At 37.1% G+C, this 19,498-nt stretch overlaps 1 protein-coding gene and 1 non-coding gene across 2 annotated transcripts in view; one reads left to right on the forward strand and one right to left on the reverse strand.

The window, feature by feature from the left end:
- The window catches only part of LOC143387302 (NBAS subunit of NRZ tethering complex-like), a 254,702-nt gene that overhangs the window by 112,615 nt on the left and 122,589 nt on the right, over nucleotides 1-19,498 (forward strand). The window contains 2 exon segments of the mRNA XM_077108062.1: nucleotides 6,730-6,843; nucleotides 14,830-14,943. Coding sequence (XP_076964177.1) covers nucleotides 6,730-6,843; nucleotides 14,830-14,943 — 228 coding nt within the window.
- LOC143389302 (U6 spliceosomal RNA) lies at nucleotides 11,290-11,396 on the reverse strand. The gene has a single exon (XR_013090126.1). It is a non-coding gene; the product is annotated as a U6 spliceosomal RNA (small nuclear RNA).

Here is a 19,498-nt window from a genome sequence, read left to right on the forward strand (position 1 = left end):
GGATGAATGTAAAAATAGAACATTCCCTAAATAGTCCTAAAAGTTATATTCTAAAACACGGAGGAACCTTCCATTAGTGGATTCCACACTGGATAAGCATTTCTGTCAATGTTGGTAGTGATAACAGCAACAATTTATATTTATTGAGTGACTTTTATGTTCCAAGTACACTTACATATATCCAGTAAGTGTCAAAAAATACCCTGTAAGATAGTGATGATTACTTCTCCAGTTTTCAAATAATAAAAATCAAGGCACAGAAAGATTAAGTAACTTGGATAGGGTCCAAGAAATAGAGCTAGAATTCAAATCCAGGTGGTATGGCTCAAGTACCTGCTTTTGCAAACGGTAGACACGATTTTATTGAAGAAATGCAAAAGTAAAAGTTCCTTTGGGAAAGGGACGGACTTTTCTTCTTTGTCATCATTGAATCCTGCATGTTTGTACCTTTCTGGCTGATAACAATTCAAATTTGAGCTCTAGCAATGTCACAAGTAAGTATATGTGTGTTGACGTTTTCATATCATTCATGAGTGAATAATGATGGACATTTATTGTCCATTCCTCAAAGTGATGTGACTGCCAGGTAGGTAGCTGGTCAGTAAAATGCTTTTTACATTTGAGTCCTGTGTGTGTATGCTTACAGTAGTTTAATAAAAATATATATATATCTGTGTATGTGTAATATATATATATATCTGTGTATGTGTAATATATATATATCTGTATGTGTATGTGTAATATATATATATCTGTATGTGTATGTGTAATATATATATATCTGTGTATGTGTAATATATATATATCTGTGTATGTGTAATCTATATCTGTATGTGTAATCTATATCCGTGTGTGTGAATGTGTAATCTATATCCGTGTGTGTGAATGTGTAATCTATATCCGTGTGTGTGTGTGTGTAATCTATATCCGTGTGTGTGTGTGTGTGTAATCTATATCCGTGTGTGTGTGTGTGTAATCTATATCCGTGTGTGTGTGTGTGTAATCTATATCCGTGTGTGTGTGTGTGTAATCTATATCCGTGTGTGTGTGTGTGTAATCTATATCCGTGTGTGTGTGTGTGTAATCTATAGCCGTGTGTGTGTGTGTGTAATCTATAGCCGTGTGTGTGTGTGTAATCTATAGCCGTGTGTGTGTGTGTGTAATCTATAGCCGTGTGTGTGTGTGTGTAATCTATAGCCGTGTGTGTGTGTGTGTAATCTATAGCCGTGTGTGTGTGTGTGTAATCTATAGCCGTGTGTGTGTGTGTAATCTATAGCCGTGTGTGTGTGTGTAATCTATAGCCGTGTGTGTGTGTGTGTAATCTATAGCCGTGTGTGTGTGTGTAATATATCTATAGCCGTGTGTGTGTGTGTGTGTAATATATCTATAGCCGTGTGTGTGTGTGTGTAATCTATAGCCGTGTGTGTGTGTGTGTGTGTAATCTATAGCCGTGTGTGTGTGTAATATATCTATAGCCGTGTGTGTGTGTGTGTAATCTATAGCCGTGTGTGTGTGTGTGTAATATATCTATAGCCGTGTGTGTGTGTGTGTGTGTAATATATCTATAGCCGTGTGTGTGTGTGTGTGTGTAATATATCTATAGCCGTGTGTGTGTGTGTGTGTGTGTAATATATCTATAGCCGTGTGTGTGTGTGTGTGTAATATATCTATAGCCGTGTGTGTGTGTGTAATATATCTATAGCCGTGTGTGTGTGTGTGTGTAATATATCTATAGCCGTGTGTGTGTGTGTGTGTGTGTAATATATCTATAGCCGTGTGTGTGTGTGTGTGTGTGTAATATATCTATAGCCGTGTGTGTGTGTGTGTGTGTAATATATCTATAGCCGTGTGTGTGTGTGTGTGTAATATATCTATAGCCGTGTGTGTGTGTGTGTGTAATATATCTATAGCCGTGTGTGTGTGTGTGTAATATATCTATAGCCGTGTGTGTGTGTGTGTGTAATATATCTATAGCCGTGTGTGTGTGTGTGTAATATATCTATAGCCGTGTGTGTGTGTGTGTGTGTAATATATCTATAGCCGTGTGTGTGTGTGTGTGTTGTGTAATATATCTATAGCCGTGTGTGTGTGTGTGTGTGTGTAATATATCAATAGCCGTGTGTGTGTGTGTGTGTAATATATCTATAGCCGTGTGTGTGTGTGTGTGTAATATATGTATAGCCGTGTGTGTGTGTGTGTGTAATATATGTATAGCCGTGTGTGTGTGTGTGTAATATATGTATAGCCGTGTGTGTGTGTGTGTGTGTGTAATATATGTATAGCCGTGTGTGTGTGTGTGTGTGTGTGTAATATATGTATAGCCGTGTGTGTGTGTGTGTGTAATATATGTATAGCCGTGTGTGTGTGTGTGTGTGTGTAATATATGTATAGCCGTGTGTGTGTGTGTGTGTGTGTGTAATATATGTATAGCCGTGTGTGTGTGTGTGTGTAATATATGTATAGCCGTGTGTGTGTGTGTGTGTAATATATGTATAGCCGTGTGTGTGTGTGTGTAATATATGTATAGCCGTGTGTGTGTGTGTGTGTGTGTAATATATGTATAGCCGTGTGTGTGTGTGTGTGTGTAATATATGTATAGCCGTGTGTGTGTGTGTGTAATATATGTATAGCCGTGTGTGTGTGTGTGTAATATATGTATAGCCGTGTGTGTGTGTGTGTAATATATGTATAGCCGTGTGTGTGTGTGTGTGTGTGTAATATATCTATAGCCGTGTGTGTGTGTGTGTGTAATATATCTATAGCCGTGTGTGTGTGTGTATATAGCTGTGTCTGTGTGCGTGTGTGTGTGCGCGTCTGTGTGCGTGTGTGTCTGCGTGTGTGCGCGTGTGTGGGTGTGTATCTGTGTGTGCGCGCGTGTGTGGGTGTGTATCTGTGTGTGTGCGCGTGTGTGGGTGTGTATCTGTGTGTGGGTATGTATATCTGTGTCGGCGTGGGTGTGGGTGCTGAGAGCCATAGCCAAGTAGGAATGACACATGGCAATTTCCTTCCCAGTCTACCCAATGTTGCTTAGAAGGAGGACTCTCCATTGTGGAAATGGGCTTGCCTTGGACCCAGGTCATTTGCAGTGACTTTGCATGAATGTTTGAGAAACGTAACCCTGCTCAAGGACCAGGGTGGATCCTGCTGGGAATAGGGCGTATCCTGCTGCCTCAGGCGCCCGCTCCATGAGTTCCCATTGAGTTCTCATGGGATTCAGAGAGTATTTGGGATGCAGAGCCCAGTGGAGTGTGGGGATTTTCCCAGAATGTGCATGTAGAGTGCCGGTGAGAGTTCAGGAATAGAGTTGCTGTTTGAATCTACAAGGCTTTTGTGGTGGCTCGATTATTTTGTGCCCAGCCAGAGTGCGGCATGTGGGGGTGTGTGTCTGCGTGGGTGTGGGGGGGTGTGTGTATATCTCTGCATGTGTGGGGGTGTGTGTATATATCTCTGCGTGTGTGTGGGGGTGTGTATATCTGAGTGTGAGTCTCAGTGTCGGTGTGTGTGGGTGGGTGTGGGTGTGTGTCTCTGTGGGTGGGTGTGGGTGTGTGTCTCTGGGTGGGTGTGGGTGCGGGTGGGTATCTGTGTCTCTGGGTATCTGTGTGTCTCTGTGGGTGGGTATCTGTGTCTGTGTTGTGTCTCTGTGGGTGGGTATCTGTGTCTGTTGTCTCTGTGTGTGGGGGTGGGGGGGTATCTGTGTGTGGGTGGGGGTGTATGTGTGTCTGTGGGTGGGGGTGTGTGTCCGTGTGTGGGGGTGTCTGGGTGTGTGTGTACATGTGTGTATTTGTATGTGTGTATCTCTCTGTGTCTCTCTGTATATCTGTGTGTATATCTCTATTTATCTGTGTATATATGTATAGGTATTTTTTGAGATATATTTGTGAGATCCACAGGAAAAGGTTATATATGAATATATTCTTTTCAGTATGTTGGCTTCATATTGGAAGTTAGTTTACAAATGGAATCAAACACCCCTTCTTGGACAGATGATAATATCTAAGGCTTGTACTTAGTTAACTGAGAAATAGCATTTGAAATATAATCACATTCGAAGGTCAGCATTCATTGTAGTGTAGTTATTGTCCAGAGATTCAGAAAATGGATAAATAATGAAAAATGTAATTTGAGCATGGTAATTGCAGCCTATTAGAATCCTGATCTCCAAATTTATTTCATATGTTTGAAACACTAGTAGAATGCATTGCTTAGGGTAACAAGGAGACAACAAAACTTGACCCTTCATCAAAAGAAAGGTTCAAGGAAATGATTTTTTTTATTGTTTGCAACTTCAGTTTTCCACTTTTCTTTTAATTGCTAGGTAGAGGCTGGCCATAGTATCAAAGTGGCCTACTAAAGTTAAAGCTGGAGCTTCTCTAAGAACACACAAATGTGTCAACAAGTCCATAGATGCAGCCAATGAAGCCCCCCAAGTTTTACACATATAGAATGTCAATGTCTGTAGCGAGTGTTTTGAAAAGCAAATGAAAACATGTAAAAAGTTATGTTACTAATCTAGAAAAAAAACCTGTTAAAATAGTAGCGGGTAATTAGGACAAAAAACTCAAATTTTTTATACTTAAATTATATAAAAGTTTAGCACAGTCTAGCAAAAAAAGCATGTTTCAGTAAAAACTCAACATGTGCTAACAGGCTTGGTTCCTGCCCACAGTCCTGCCCACATTCCTGCCCACTGTGGCATTTCTGTGGTAGAGGGACAAAGTCAGAAGTGGAATTCCATAATAATCTGTACAGCTTTTGCTTAAAAGTGGCGTAGATCACTTCCACTGAGGTTCATTTCCTGAATAAGTCACAGGTCAAGTCTAAAGTTAGGAGTTTGGGATGTAGAATAATTGCAGTGGAGAGTTAGGAATAATTATCTACCAAAGCTATATTCAGATATAGATGCATAGATACTGACCACTAGGACTGCGAAAGAAGTTAGCTGAAATTTACACTTACCTTATATTTTACAGTGGTCACAACAAGCTTATTACACCAGCATGGCGCACGCACGCACGCACACACACAGATATATTCATCTTTTTTCTTGTTTTTTGTTCTGGCAGTACTCGGGAACAAATCCAAGTCTCATACATGGTAGGCAAGCACTCTGTCACTGACTTATATCCCTAGCCTTTACATACATACATATATATGTATTTATAGATATTTATATGTGTATCTGTACTTACACATATAAATGTATATATTTACATATGTATGTTTTGAGGTGAGAGTTTTGCTCAAGTGGAGAGGCTGGCTTCAAACTTGGTAATCTTGTGTCTCAACCTCTAGTGTCTGGGATTGTAGGCATGTGCCACAATACCCAGTGAAATATCTATCTTTAAATAGCTTGAACTTGAAACACATGCCAAAGTATTTATGGATAAAAGAACATGATGTTTGCAACTTTTTTCAAATAGTTCAGAAGAATATAGGCGTGTGTTTATATTTGTGTGTGTATATATATGTGTGCATGTGTGTATTTTTTTCTGGGTGGATACGGCAGGGGAAGGAAGAAGGGAGTACATGCATGATTGTGTATATGTGTATGTGAACAGAGCAAGTTATTATAATTGGTTAATCCTGGCATAGAGTGTAGAGGAGTTCTTTGTACCATACTTGAAATTTTTCTGTAAGTTCAAAATTAAGTTATAATCAAAATACACAAAAATAAAAGGCCCATTTCAAAGAAAAAAACACTACTTTTTTTTTTTTTTTTAATCTAACCAAGCTTTATGTGTCCTCCCACCCACTTAGAAGAACTTTTAAGAAATCGGGATATACAGGGAATAGCCATGAGTTTAGGAATGGATAATGATTGTAGTGTGGACAACATTTATGGAGTTGGGTTGACTTTATTCATATCCCATCACTTTTTTGGTGAGTTTCACCAAAGCTCTTAACCTTTTGGCACCTCACTTTTTTCCATTGAGAAAAATAATGGTAATGATTATATGGTTCTGCTAGGTAGGGTTAATATGCACAAAGCACCTACAGCAGTGCCAGTGGCATAGTTCTTATCTATTTCTTTTTAGATGGTGTTACATTTGTTATAGCTATTGGGGGTTGACCTCCTAGGCAGTGTGGGGCTCCTTAAAGGTTGACATCTGTACTCTAAATAAGCATTGTATATTTCTAGAGCACACTTTGTTCTCTTTAACACCAAAGTGTTTTTTTCTTTGTGTTCATTTCTTTATGGTATGAATTGGTTGGATCAGATGTGTTTCATTTTCCTAATGTCTATATTAAATGAGAGGATTTGGCTTAACCTTAGAATAGTATGTCCATTGAGGACTCCTGCCTTCTATACCAATGTGATGTGAACTTAGAAAATGGATATTTGGAATCTGGAATGGGTTTTGGGGAATTAGGTCAAGGTAAAGGGACTGGTATGATAGGAAGGATGTGAAGTCTTCAGAGACAAATACTGCCTATTTAAAAATTCTGTGTCCTGACATGATTCTTGAAAAGATGACATGATTTTCTGTCTTCAGAATGACAGGTCAGGGCCATGTTTTAGAAGTTTGGCTATAAGGAAAATATCCATGTTGAACATTAGTCATTTAGAACAATAATAATATTGTTTTATTAATATGTATTTTTACTTAATTTTTGCTGATCTGAAGACTAGCAGTGTTCATTTTGTTTGATTGCCTTTTATTAGGAATGTGATGACACCTTTTTGTGATGTCCCTAGTTGCAAGTCTTTAATACGTATTTCTCTTGTAGTGCGATTGTGCTCAGATAGGATCAGCCTCATCAAGGAGTGTATTTCCCAGTCTCCCGTGTGCTACAAACAATCTGCCAAGGTTCTAGGCCTTGCTGAGTTGCTGAGGGTTGCAGGTAAGTCTTTTGAATGCTAAATTCTAGAATAGGCTTCTGTGTCACACTTGACATCATCTTAGGTAAGCATCAGGATACATTCTTTTAGGTGTGAGTTTATCTTTTGAGTAAGAATTAGTGTATTCTAGAAAGATTGGCATACTATAGAGGTGTGTATCTGCACTGAACTGCTAAAACCATCATCTGTCCTTTAAATGAAGAAAGGCTTATTCACGGTGCCACCGAGTGAGAGCTGGGTCAGAAGTCAGTATTACCATTTATAACCAGAACACATAAACATAGAGCCAGCCAGCCTCATTAGTTCACTTCAGTGTCCAACCATAGTTTTATATTATTGTATCTGAAAAATTGGTCAGAAACTTGGATTTACTATTTGTTAGTGTTCAGTCTGGCCATGAAAATCTTATTCCTGGATTTTCCATTTTTCCTTCAGTGTATTCTGAATAAACACAAACATTTCAAGAGTGTTACATAGAGAATAGTTTTTTATTAAGTGTCATGTATTAAGGAAAACTCAGATATTGTTCCACTTTCAGGATTATGTGTTAGTGTTACTAAAACACCATCGTGTTGCTTTACTATTAATAACCTTATGACTTACTGTTACAGCATTTCTTTTTTTAAAATAATCTTTTTAGACCACGTTGGGTCTTACATTCTTTAAAAAAAAAAAATCAGTGAAGCAGAGAGGTTTTCATGTATTTTATCTTATTTAATCTTATAAGTTTTCATAAATGATATCTTTTCCCCTTTTTCAAAGGAAATTAAGGATCACAGAAGTTAAATATCTTACTGTGCAAGGTTAAACAGCAGACTGTATTTGGAGGAAAGTCATTTTCGTTCTGTTTCATGTTTCCTTAAGTAGAGTGGTCTTCTTACTAGAGTCTTTTAAAACTTTTCTGTAGTTTTGACTGTTACAGATTCCTACAGGAATAGTTGTTAGCCATTTTGTTCCATTAAAAAAAATGGTTTTAATTTGTACTAGTCTAATCATGTAATTTAAAACTCATGAATTGTTTGTTTCTGGAATCTTTAATATTTTTAGACTTTGACTTCAGGTAATGAAAATGTGGAAAGCAAAATTGCAAATAAGGAAGGGTTATGTTAAATAACAGAGCAGCTGATAGTCAAAGGGAGGGACATTAAGCTTCATATTTAGAAGGGAGCATAAAAGTATTTCAGATAGCTGGTACCTCATCAGGCCACCATTAGTTTTCTTTCTTCAGACTAACTATCCAAGTTATTTAATAGATTTCTAGTTTGAACACACTCCAGGTTGTTGTTACTAAGAATTTTCTTGTTTAAAAAATGTTTTTAAACATTCTTTTCTGGCCCATTTAGTTTCTGATATCAAAACCAGCTAACAAGTTTGGACATCAAAATTATTGTTTGACCCATCTTCATATAAAAGTTTCTATTAACAACAATAAATTATCACTTTATAGTTTTATACTTACTATGGCCCTTAGAGTTATGAATCTCATTTTGGAAGTAAAGAAAAGCGAATAGAGAAGATAAATAATTTATTGAGGATTTTTACATTCAGTTTTACTTTAAACCTTTGCCCTTATTCTTTATTTTTTCCCTTTGTTACATTTTTTAATAGTACTCACTATACCCTATTGTACCTCATTTCATTCACTTAAGTTTTGCAGTTGTCTGGCTGTTCTTACAGAAATTATCAATTGCTATCAAGTTTCTTGATTTGAGATCAGACAATAATGCAGGAAAGAGCAAAGTGTTCAAGAGAGGAGGTTATAAATAAGAGAATAAGTAGCTCAGATCCATGGCCTGTTAGTCATGGTTTAACCAGAGAAGCAGAACCTGTAGGACTCTATTATTAGGAATTGACTTTTTGTACTATGAGGATTGGCTAATCAAGTGCAATCTCTCAGGAAGAGATCAGGAGCAGGGTGGAACTGTATGGACATAGGCTGAAATTGTTACCCACTGGTGGAGTTTCTCTCTTCCTGGGGAACCTCTGCATCTTAAAGGCCTTTTCACTGACTTGGTCACCTATCAAGATCATGAGGGCTATAGACTTTTCACTTAAAGTCAGCTGATGATGGGGGCTTTAATTATTTTAGAAACACCTCACCACACTGAGGTTAGTGTTCATAGTCTCGCCATGAAAATCTTATTCCTGGATTTTTCACTTTTGCTTCAGTGTATTCTGAATAAATACAAACATTTCAAGAGTGTTACATAGAGAATAGTTTTACTATTATTATTATTAAGTGTGATGTATTTATTACAGGAAAACTTACAGATATTGTTCCATTTCCAGGAATACGTCTTAGTGTTACTAAAACATCATTGTGTTGCTTTACTATTAATAATACTACTGAATGCTACACCATTTTTTTTTAAAATAATCTTTTTAGAGCAGGTTGGGTCTTATATTCTTAAAAAAAATCATTGAAGCACAAATATTAGGACACATTCTAAAGGCATCTGTTCTCAAAGAGCTAAATTCTGTTAGAGGATGTTAATTACTAAGAGTAAACACAATAAATTGGTTTTAAGAGTGAAAAGTAAAGGAGAGTGTTGTTTTAAATGAGTCTTGTATTTTATAAGAAAAAAATTGTTGAGATTCCGAAAACCACACCCGAAGTGTGATGCCTTGGTACTGTGATTGGGGAACAGTGGGAAGCAGGATGCAGACAGGTTTTCTCTCAGGTCCTCTTATCAGATTAAAGGTGGATCAAGGAAAGATATATCCCAGAAAGAGATGAAAGGTCAGCAATCTTCCAGAGAGGCTTGGCTACTGGAGGGCTCCTGGCTGAGAGATTTCATTTGCATAATAACAGACTTCCTTCACCAAGGATTTTTCTCCCCTCAGTTTACTGTGGATTTCTTCCTGTCATTCTCACAGAATCTGTCTCCACCTCCCCCTACCAAGGAACTGCAAGCCCCTTTTTCTTGTAGTTCAGGATGCTATAAAAAGTTCCATCATCTGGTCCTTCTTTGAGTCTCATACTTGTGAGTCTTGTCATTACGTACACATGTAATGATTGATTTTTCTCCTGTTAATTTATCGTCAGTTTCTGACACTCAAATTATTGAACCTGCAGAGAGTAAAGGAAGTCTAAAATGTCCCTTGAGAAAGAGTTAGGGTAGGAAGTGAAATTCAATTTGGCTTCTAAGGAAGGTCTTGGGAAAATAATTTGAGATCTTTATATTAACATGAGCTGAATTTTCATACGTGTTCTTAGACTCTGAAAACTCACTATGGTAAGTAAAAGATTAGTACTATCTGTGAAACTAATATATTAGCTCTGCCTTAGTGTAAAAAAAGTATACATACATGCAGAAGTTATATAGTTATGAGTAATTCCCAGAATAATTATTTCTAGAATAATTAAAAGTAAAGGTTTATGTTCAAAATTAAATGGGTTAAGCATTCAGAAGGAAAACATGGAAGGTTCTTTTGAAGGTTTTGATACTAGTAGGAGTAGAAGTCTATAGCTGATTCTTAAACTCCCTTGGAGGGGTTTTAACAGCAATTAAGAGTATAGGGAGTCTCTGCTTTAGTCAAATAATGTAAACTCGGATAAGATTACTTTCTGCCTCTTTTCTAGCTCAATTCTCCGCCCCCCCCAAAATAACTTCTATGGCAAAGCTGATTCCTTCACTTCCTAATTCTTAGACATGAAACTTATGTGAACCATCCTCTTAAATGAAATCTCAATGGATTTATTTTTGAAATAATTTGAGTACATTAGTATATGTTGAAGACAAAAAGTATGCCATCCCAAAATATATCTGTAGACTGCCAGAGTATGCCACCCCAGAATATTCCTTTCTGGTGAAGGGTTACTTCATTCTAACAATTTTGGGAACATAATTATTTTGTGAGACATAAGAGAAGCTCTGAAAACAGATGTTACTCTTGTAAGAGAGCCTCCTCTATATGGGAAATCTCCATTTGCAAGGTGTCTCCCTCTGCACTAGGGAGAGATGGAGGACCCTGAATAGAGATTCTTCTATGCAGCGAAGGCACCAACTTTCCTTCTTTGCCCTGTGTTTCCTGGGCATCTCCCCATTACTGGCTTTGCCACATCCTACTTTGTTTCAGTGGATTATAGTATCTCAGAGCCACTTGTTCGATATTTATTTACTTCTCTTGGGTATACATATAATAAACTAGTGTGGGTTTTTCTTTTGGTAAGAAAAGTCCCTTCCAGCCAAGAATTATGAGAGAGAGAATAATTTTTCATTTTCTAGATGTACAAGTAGTTTCACTAGCCTGTGGAAAACAGTATTATCCTATATTAAATTTCCAAATGTAAATTAATTTATGTTTAAAATAAAAAAATTTCATTCTTTATTTTTATTTTTCATTGTTAACCTTTTATGAGGAAAAAAGGCCAAAAAAATTTTTTAAATGTAGTTAGTGTATTGGGTGTCATAGGAATTCTTTTTACACAAGTAAAGTAATAGAAGACTTTTTTTTTAATAGTGTTTCACAAATTTGTCATCCTTGGTCAGGAGCTATGCTAATTTTATCTGTATTACTGCAATTTTAATGTATGTGCTGCTGATGCAAGCATAGGATTTACTTTAAAATAAATATATTTTTCATTTCCATCCTTGAAATACATACATCTCTATTATTGGAATTAGTGTTTTCTATTAAAAAATTTTTGATGCTTGTTAAGATGGAAAGGGAGACTGGTCTATTTTATCTATAATGACTGGTATGGGGACTACTGCAGTCAACTTTTGCCTGGAGGGGATAGATTGGGCTTGTTAAAAGATCAACTTTAGGCATAGTAGATTTGAATGAGCTTATCTCAGCAGACAATAAGTCATCAATGAGACAGCACTAAATTTGGAATGGTTCAGGGCTCCACCAAAAGAATTTCAGAGCAAAAGTTTTGTGAAGTGTTTGAAGAAGCAAGAGGACAAAAAAAAAGTGATTGGCTAAAGTGGAAAGCCCTAGTTAGAGGCTAATTGGCAGCTTCTGATGGGTTAAAGCCTTAGTGAGTACTTGATGGTTTCTGATTTGATAATTTGTTTTCTTTTTAAGCACTTTATACACAGATGTTTATTTCTTACACTTCCTTTAAATCAAGGAATATATTCTAAATCTTCTTAAAGATGAATTCAAAGTGAAATCTTTCCAGGATAGTTTCTGTAGTCACTAAACCCTTAGTTAATACTGGAGTTTACTGTTCAATGTATTAAAAAAAAAAATGAAGTCAGGTTATTTACAAACCATCCTAGATTTCTAGCTCTTCTTCTATCACCAGTTCTATACTGATCTGCATTTTTTAAAAGTTCATATCACCATATCAAAGCAACTTTTAGGTATGAAATAGCTATACATTTAGCCTCAATAAAGTGTTATAATGAAATTTGTAATGAATGCTGGTGTTCTTCTCATTGTAGATTGCTGGGTTAATGTGCTTTGGGAGTACCCCATGAACTTATGAGGTTGGAGTTAAAAAATAAAAATTTTTCCAGTAACTGACTTTTTGGGCTGAAATAACTCTGTAATACCATAACATTCTATGTGGTCCTGTGCAACTCTCAGCCCTTCTGGTACTCCAATAACTGCCTGAGTTTCGGGGGAGATGTCTCAAACATGTTGGGCTATATATAGTTCAATAAACAATACAGTGAATATTCATAACCATATTCTTAAACTGTATGTGATGTGTTGTTCCACCATTGCCAACAAATTCTGACCTCAAAAGAGTGGAAAATACCCAGGAAGGCATCTATTTTTCTGTTCAGTGTTGGGAAGCCCAAAAAGAAAAACCGAGGCTGATCACTAATAGCACAGTTCATTTTGTGACCAGACAATGGAGAAGTGGAATTCTCTCATCAAATCAACTTCACAGTCTGGTAGAGGTGGGGAAGTTATCGATATAAGACAAAAGAAGCTTGGGGGGGGCAGGTGGGATGCTGGGCATTGGGTGGGTAGGACTAAGAAAAGGGGGAATATTCATATTTTCTCTCAGGCATTCATGCATAGCTTGTTTGCTCTTTTTTCAGTTCTTTCTGGCCATCTTCATTGCTATCTGTGCTAAGGGATATGTCATTTAGCATGTAGATGGGATTAAAGTGAGATTTCTGGTCTAGTAGGAGTAATTAGGTGGCTACTTTGATTATCCTGAAATTTGATTATTATGAAGAACTTCTAATCTTAGTGCCCTGTTCTCAAAGATAAGTTGGGGTGAGGGAGAAGCAAGCCAGGCTCATGGATATTGTTCCATCTGTCTGTGTACAAGATCCCTGTGCTTTAAAGCATTTTCAAAAAATGGTGTTACATCATAAATTTAGTCTTTTTCCATTTCATCAATATTCTAAAACAAAATGATTTTTTAATATTTAGTTGGAGATGGACACAATATCTTTATTTTACTCATTTTTATGTGGTGCTGAGGATCCAACCCAGGACCTTGCACATGCTAGGTTCCACAACTAAGCCACAATCCCAGCACCACAAGAAGTGATTTTAATATTCTCTTTTGAACATTCAGTTCAGGAATTCTGTATTTAAGGGAGTCCTATGAGCGTAAACACAGAGACAATAGCCATTGCTAAAGTGGTAGAAACCTTGTTCTGCCTTTCCCGAACTCTGAAGCTGTTATACAGCAAAGCTTGCCATAGTGGTGTGTGCATATAATCTGAGCAACTCAGGAAGCTAGGAGAGGATTGCAAGTTTAAGTTCAGCTCTAGCAAATCAGGACCTATCTCAAAAAGGGCTAGGAATATAGCTCAGTGGTAGAGCATCCAGAGGTTCAATTGCCAGTACTGCAAAAAATAATAAAAAATAAAAGTGTAGCCAATACCTTATCAGGGCAATGGCTTTTGCAATATAACTAGATGTGTTGTCTGTAATTCTACAAAGTTTTATTGTTTCCATTGAGCTGGATTTCTTAATATCAAACCCAACTCCAAATACAACAGGGGAAAATTGGGGCACGAGGGATGAAAATTTACTAAAAGGAATCGTCAGTGGTATCCAGAGTGAGATTCTGGCTAAACTGATTTAGCAGGTGTTATGATTTAGACCCAGACTGTCCCCCCAAAGCTCCTGTGTTAGGAGTTGAAGCAGTGTTCAGAGGTGAAATGATTGCCTTGAGAGGGTTGTAGCCTCGTCAGTGGATTAATCCATTTGATGGATCAAAAATATGAATGGACTACTGGGTAGTAAATGTAGGCATGTGGGGTGTGGCTGGAGGAGGTGGGTCAATGGGGGTAAGTCTTTGGGGACTATGTCTGTCCCTGACCCTTATTACCTTGTTCCCACTCTGCTTCTGATCTGCCATGAGCTGAGCAGCTTTTCTTTAACAGGTCCTTCCTCCATGATGTTTCTGTAATGGAGTTGGCTGACCATGGACTGAAACCTCTCAAACCTGAGCCAAATTTTTAAATTTTTCCTTCCTCTAAATTGTTTTGTTATGTATTTTGGTCACAATGTCAAAATTCAGCAGGATTTTTACTAACTACAGTATGAAGGACAGGTATGGGGTGGGGCTTAGCAGTTTTTCAAGGAAACGGTCTTTGTCAGTACTCTGGACTACACTTATTTTCAAATTTCTAAATATTATTTGAATTTAAAAGATGAGAAATGTTATTAGTTTATTACCTTCATTTACCTAATCTACTATTCACTCTTTCTTGAACCCTTTTACAACCTGTTTTCTTTTGGAGCATGGATTTCTTCTCTTTCCCTAACCTGAGTAATACTAAGATTTCTCTGTAGGGCTAAAGACCACTCTGATTTTGGACTTCTTGGTGTGAATATTTTAAATAAACTGATGTTAATCATTGATCTCTTCAGAGACTGAGGGCTAATTAATTCCATGCACAATAAATAGATCAAAAGGTCAAATTGCTATAAACTTTTGTCTTCTAATCTTTTAAAATTGGTCTGATTTATGTTTTATTTTTGAATTAATTTGAGTGTTAATGTGCTCCTTTATCATTTGAGGCTGTCATAATCATTAAGTGTTTTGTATGTGCCTACAGGTGAAGATGCAGAAGAAAGGCGTGGACAGGTTCTAATTCTTTTAGTAGAGCAAGCCCTTCATTTCCATGACTACAAAGCAGCCAATATGCATTGTCAGGAGCTGATGGCTGCAGGTGAGTAGACAACTTTACACTTTGCTCGCGTTCAATTTATGTAATGAATAATGGAAAAAGGTCTAGTTTGAAATCAATTGGCCTGATTGGTAAGCCAGGCACATTTTTGCTTGAGATACATTTTATTAGCATTGACAAGTGTATATGCTGTGTGTTTATATATTGATATTTTAATGGGCTTAGATGCTATATTTGAGATTTTGGTTGCTTTTAATTCATATTAAAAATATGCTCGTCTTTTTAAGAACAATTTTTTGTAAAACATTTTAGTCCCATCTTATGTCTTAAATAAAAGAATATCCACAGTTTGTGAATAGATAGTAAATATTCCTGTCCTTGAATTTGAAGGAAAACTGTTTTCAACCTAATTTTAAAAAATTGGGAAGCAGTTTGCAAACTTAGGATTTTCCATGTTGAAATTCAGATTCCTGTTTCTGGAAAGTAGGCAGATTTGTGGAAAAAGTTCTCATCTGAAGAACAGGTTCCCCAGTGGAAGGGGAAGTGATGACATCTCATCATGGGCTCTGTGCTAAACACTCTGTGCCTATGCCTGAGCACTGTACATATCTATCCTTAAGAGTGAGTGGCTAGGGGACTCACAAATAATGGTGTTACATCATAAATTTAGTCTTGGACTGAACTCTTGGAAAAACTCAATACTACTGCAACTCACAAACCCTAACTCCACCTGACTCTGGTTTATAAATTACATTTTGGGTATTCTAGGTCCCTGGCATCTAATGCAGCCTCATAAACTATATATATAGCTATCTCACAGAAAGCATAGAGATTAATAAGAGCTTCTCCATTACTGTCTGAAAGTTCGCTATCAATTGTCTCTTTTTCAGATTAAAAGTCACTGATTTTAATTGTAATATTATTAAAGATATGAAACTTTCAAAAAAGAGTGGCTAAAACCCAGTGCGTCACTTCATGATAACTCTGGAGCTGTGCAGAGTTGTGTACTCTTGTTGCAGTCATCCAGAGCTCAGGATTGAGCCCAGGGCATCAGGAGTGCTAGGCAGGCACTGATTGTACACTTTTTGCATGTCTACTGTTAATGAAATAACTATTCTGACACCTGCTATAATGGTAAGGAAGCCCGTATTCAGGACTGATACTGCATGTGCTCGCAAAGTTTCAGTACAGAAGAGACATCAGAAGTATCTTTAGATTTTTTTTTTTATCTTTAGATTATTTGTTTTTTGATGTGTAAACATTAATTGCTGCATGTGTATATTATGGTGTATGCATTGTAATGTTGATTTATATTGGCTTATTTTCAACTTTGGCTACTAGAAATGCCTCTAGTGCCCATGGCCATACATTTCTCTTGGGCATATACCTAGCTCTGGAAGTGCACATTGTTTTACACACACACACACACACACACACACACACACACACACCCACACACCCACACCCCCAAATAATTTAATTTTTATTAGCTAACAGCACTTTCAGCAGCAGAGTATAGGATTGGCAGTTATGCCCAACCTAGTACCTTAGTATTGTTCATCGTAGAAATTTTATCTATTCTCCTACGTATTTAGTGATAACTAGTTTTGATTTGAATTCATATTTTTCTGGTCTAATAAGATGGAGTTATTTCTGGAGAGATCTTTTTCAAGCTGCCTGTTCAGTTCTCTTTAGATTTTTATTCTTTTTCTTTTTCTAATTGACATTCTTATTTTTAAAGATCAAAAGGGTTTATTTTTTATTTTTTAAAATATTTAATTTTTAGTTTTAGGTGGACACAATATCTGTATTTTATTTTTATGTGGTGCTGAGGATCAAACCCAGTGCCTCACTTAATACTAGCCAAGCACTCTACCACTTGAGCCACAACCCCAGCTCTCAAGAGTTACATCAATGTAAAATTGTTCTGCATAACACATTTATCTTCTGTTCTTATATCTGATATTAATATACTGATACGCACTTGAAAGCACACTTACCCATTTTTTCTTGTATTCATTTTTTAACCTGCAAATGCCGTAATTTTATTCTCCTTTAATGCTGAGTAATATTCCATTGTGTATATATACCAGTTTCTATTCGCTTTTTTAAAATTTATTTGTTCTGTTATATATGACAGCAGAATGCATTTCAATTCATAGTACATATATAGAGCACAATTTTTCATGTCAGTGGTTGTACAAAAAATAGATCATACCATTGTGTCTTAATATATGGAATTGGGGGTACTGATGTCCATCTCATTCCGCTATCTTTCCTATCTCCCTCTCCCCTCCCTTCCCCTCACTTTCCTTTTTATTGAGATTCTTGTGAATAACATTTATATGAACCAATTAAATATTTATAAATCTCCTGGTAGTCTATCCTGGGAGAAAAAGGAAGGCAAGTATACCCCCTGACACCTGTTTTCTGTTGATCAACATCTGCTCCATGGGATTTCAATTTTCATGACTGTTTGTAGTAACATGTAACTGGTGTTTTTTAGATTAAGGTATTTTAGTTTCTGACTTTGCAGCTGGATAAATTAAGAGGTGATGATCCTTGTTGTAGATTTTTTTCTAACAAGATTCCATGAAATGGTAGTCTTCATTTCCATAGTATAAGATGTCAACCATTTCTCCAGAGCTGTGTTGGAAGGTATGCATTGTGATAAGTGCGGTGCACCTAACGTTTTTTTTAATTGGCTGTATCCATCTTGACAAATCCATTAACAATATGTGTACCATGTGGTACTTCTAGTACTACGGTACAGAGCTTCAGTGTGCAATCTATGCAGTTAGAATGGAGAGATTTAGCTTTTTCCTACAGTAGAACATACATAATTTTCACACCTGTATTATATTAAAAATTGCATTTAGTGAGCATATATTGAAAATATATGTGTTCCCAGTTCAGTGTAAGTGATCTGAGGATCTCGGAGAAGTCTGTGATGACTTTTTGCCCACATGGAGATTGTGGTCCTCTTTCCTGCAGTGGTGACTCTAGGACAGCACTGACCAATAGAAGTTTCTTCAGTGAAGGAATGTTCTCTTCCTGCATGCCCAGTGTGCCCGCTATTACTCACATGTAGCTGTCGAGCACTTTAAATATGACTAGTACCTTTAAGGAATCAAATTCTAAATTTTATTTAATTTAAATTTAACCCCCCCCCCTTTGGTGCTGGGGGTCAGACACAGACTTTCGTGTATGCAAGGCAGGTACTCTGCCACTGAGCTATGCCCCCAACCCAGTTTATATTTAAGCAGCCACATGAGGTTGTTGGCTACTGTGTTGGTCATCACAACTCTGGAGGAGCTCACCTTCAGTAGAGGATTGGTTTGGTCACCTTCACTGCAGACAGTGGGGTTTTGGTTGTTCTCCCTTCAAATTGAAGCTGTAGCATTTTCCAAGTGTCTGCAGTGGTGTGGATACGTTTCATCCTTGGGTGTATTTAGACTTGTGGTTGCACTGATTAGGAATTAGTGTTACCTTTCTGGGTATAAGAACACATTCAATTCTATGGTGGTTTCTCCATGGGATTCAAAGGAGTTTTTATGATAGCTAGTGCTCACTGTGTTCTGTGAATTAGGTGTGAATTAAGAGGACTCTCTTTTAGGGTCCAATTGAAGACCCGTGTTTTATGAAATTATGTTTTGTTTTTGGTACCAAGGATTAAACTAACCCAGGATGCTTAACCACTGAGCCACACCCCCAGCTTTCCCCCTGCAACTAATATTTTTAGTTGTAGATGGGCGCAATACCTTTATTTTATTTATTTATTTTTATGTAGTTCAAACCCATTGCCTCACACATTTGAGACGAGCACTCTAGCACTGAGCTGCAACCCCAGCCCCCTTTTAAATTTTTATTTAGAGATAGTCTCACTGAGTTTCTTAGGGCCTCACTGAGTTGCTGAGCCAGACCTTAAACTCATGATCCTCCTGCCTCAGCCTCACGAGCTGCTGGGATTACAGGCAAGTACCACTGCGCCCAGCATGAAATCTTCTTAATCCAAGATTTTGCATCTTTTGAACCTCTGCCACTTCTCACTTGTCAAGGCATGTCTGGCACTCTGAATGGCTCTCTGACATCATCTCTTGTCCTGTGTTTCAGACACTTCTATGTCCCAGTCATGGCAAAGTCATCACCATTCTGAGTGGGCTCTTTCATACCTCTGGTGGTATTATGAGTTTTCGGTTTGCCTGTACTACCGTTCTCATCTTGTGTTCTGAATCTTATTCCTTCAGCTTAAGTGATTTCTTTCTAATGTTGTCTTTCTAATTGTTCCTTCCTCTATATTCTCTAAATATTGTCCCATCAGTTTGTTTGTACACTTACAGGTATGGTACAAACTTGTATGGTCACTGAAAGTGTGTCATTTATCTTTGTACTCCTCCCAGAGTGTTTATTACCTAGTGAATGCCTGGTAAATGTTTGATAAAGCTCATTTGAAAACTAACCTTGTAATGATTAGTCTGTGGAAAATTAGTTAGGAAGTAGAGTTTAACATAAAAACACAAAGACTTTCTGAGTTAACTCTTCTGTATGTCCTTGGTGGCTCTTGAGGTTCTGTTGTTTTGGCCACTGTAAGGGATAT

The sequence above is a fragment of the Callospermophilus lateralis genome, unplaced genomic scaffold (genome assembly GCF_048772815.1).
Source record: "Callospermophilus lateralis isolate mCalLat2 unplaced genomic scaffold, mCalLat2.hap1 Scaffold_127, whole genome shotgun sequence".
In the NCBI taxonomy this organism is placed as follows: Eukaryota; Metazoa; Chordata; class Mammalia; order Rodentia; family Sciuridae; genus Callospermophilus; species Callospermophilus lateralis.